This window comes from Medicago truncatula, chromosome 1 (assembly GCF_003473485.1).
Source record: "Medicago truncatula cultivar Jemalong A17 chromosome 1, MtrunA17r5.0-ANR, whole genome shotgun sequence".
Lineage (NCBI taxonomy): Eukaryota > Viridiplantae > Streptophyta > Magnoliopsida > Fabales > Fabaceae > Medicago > Medicago truncatula.
Genome location: NC_053042.1, coordinates 19,212,083 through 19,214,119, shown reverse-complemented (window position 1 = coordinate 19,214,119; position 2,037 = coordinate 19,212,083). Strand labels below are relative to the sequence as shown.

General features: G+C 29.1%; 1 protein-coding gene across 1 annotated transcript; it reads right to left on the bottom strand.

The window, feature by feature from the left end:
• Positions 1–620: 620 nt before the first annotated feature.
• On the bottom strand, positions 621–1,594 carry LOC11424269 (ethylene-responsive transcription factor ERF107). Its single transcript, XM_003589802.4, has one exon. It carries the CDS (start codon positions 1,491–1,493, stop codon positions 888–890), a length of 606 nt encoding a protein of 201 aa, XP_003589850.2. The 5' UTR covers positions 1,494–1,594; the 3' UTR covers positions 621–887.
• Between the last annotated feature and the right edge of the window lie 443 nt (positions 1,595–2,037).

The following is a 2,037-nucleotide window of genomic DNA, read 5'->3' as shown; positions in this document are numbered from 1 at the left end:
TTTAGGTTAATGGTGTTTTACCCCATGTAATATATGTCATTTTTTATTTTCCCCCTGTAAAATTTGTTTTTTTTGGAATACCCCCCTAATAGGTCATAAAAAAACGAAAAACTTCTGCAAAAAAAAATATAAAGTCGTTTTTTTATGACCTATTAGGGGGGTATTCCAATTTTATTTTTTTTTACAGGGGAAAAAACAAAAAATGACCTATATTACAGGGGTAAAACACCATTAAACTTTTTTTTTTTTTTTTTTTAAATTTCATTGTGTTTTTATCTCTCCAAATAAAAAAAAAAATGGATAGGGGGCACTAAATAGATAGTATTTTAACTTGAACAAAACCCACTTAATTTGCTTTTGATGATGGTGTTTTGTGATCTTAGAATATACTCTAAAATCTTTAAGTTCCATTATTTCTGATATCAATGAACAAATCATAAAAAAATCTTATTTCATTCGTAAGATATTTTTCCTTTTTGCAAGTTTATTGGTCCTACAAGGAGGGGATGAACCTCCTAACATATTACTAGGCACCAATTTATTTACAACTCACACTCAACTAATCAATTTTACATAATCAATTCTTTCAAAATCAATTTTTCTTATCCATAACATTAACATTGATTTCATACTCATATCTGCACTGATTTCATACTGACGTTAACATTGCTTGCTTCTATGTACAAACTATGTGACATAATTGTTGAGCTCACTCCTAGTAGACATAACAAACTAAAAATTAATTTTAAATACATTCAACTAATAATTCTAATTAAAACAGTTCTTGCTAATATTATTTTAACATTTTAATTGATTATGAGTGCTTAACCAACAAAGAAAAAAGAATTACTAGTTACTAAAACAAACTTGTACAGCATCACCAGCACCTATGAACTTGAACTTGAACATCTTGTACCTTCAATTTCACTTTCTCTTCTCCTTTTCCTACCACAACTATTTGGCTTAGGATCACAAACACCAGCTTCCAAAGGAAAATTCAATATAGCTTTCTGACCCCTCATTCTGAAAGCAGCAGAATCATAAGCTTTTGCAGCATCAATTTCACAGTCAAATGTACCTAACCAAACCCTACTTCCTTTCCTTGATGGATCCCTTATCTCAGCTGCAAATTTCCCCCATGGCCTTCTCCTTACACCTCTATATCTTCTTGTCTCATCAACACATTCTTCTTCTTTCTTAACCTTCTTTGATGACACCATAGTAGTTGCTATTGCTACTTCATCTTTGATTTCCTTTGAAGGGGTTGTTTCCTTTGAAGATGAAGTGTGAGTGAAGAATTCCATGTCAGCTATTAAATCATAGTTTTCAAGGAAAGTGAAGAAAGTGCTGTTTTCTGAAATATATGAAGAGAAATCAAATTCTGGTAAAGGGTTTTCAAGTTTAACAGGATGTAGAAACGGGTCAGAGATGTTGTCACCTAAGAGATGATGGCGTATGAGATCTAAGTTTGAAGTTTCTTTTGTTGTTGTCATGTCTTTAGGAACTCAAGAAAAGTAACAACATGTGATTGAATTTTGTGTTGAAATTTTTTAGCAGCCTAAGGTATATTTTTATATACCTCTTAGTCCTCACTGTTAAATGGTCCCCACACACACATATTAGAAGTCATTGGGTTTTTTTTCTTTAATTTGTCAATAAGTGCTTTTCTTAATTTTTTTTTTTTTTTATGGTTTGAAATTTTGGATCGTGTTTTTTCAACGTCTTAAATTCGATTCTTCTTATGTCAATTTTAATTGATTAATATGACTATTTTAAAACAAAAAAAGTCTACAAGAATTTGTTTATTACATTTTTTTGAAATATAAAACTACTTCTTTAAAAAATAAATAATTAATTTATCTAAAATAATTAAAAGTGTGAATCTAAAAAAAATTATATATTGTTTCAACTGAAAATTGTTTTGAGTAGATTATCAGCTAAATCATTTTTTTAAGATGAACACAATGATATTCTTAAATTTTGGTTGGATATGCATTCATTATCCAATTAATTCAATGACATTTCATATTTCGTATT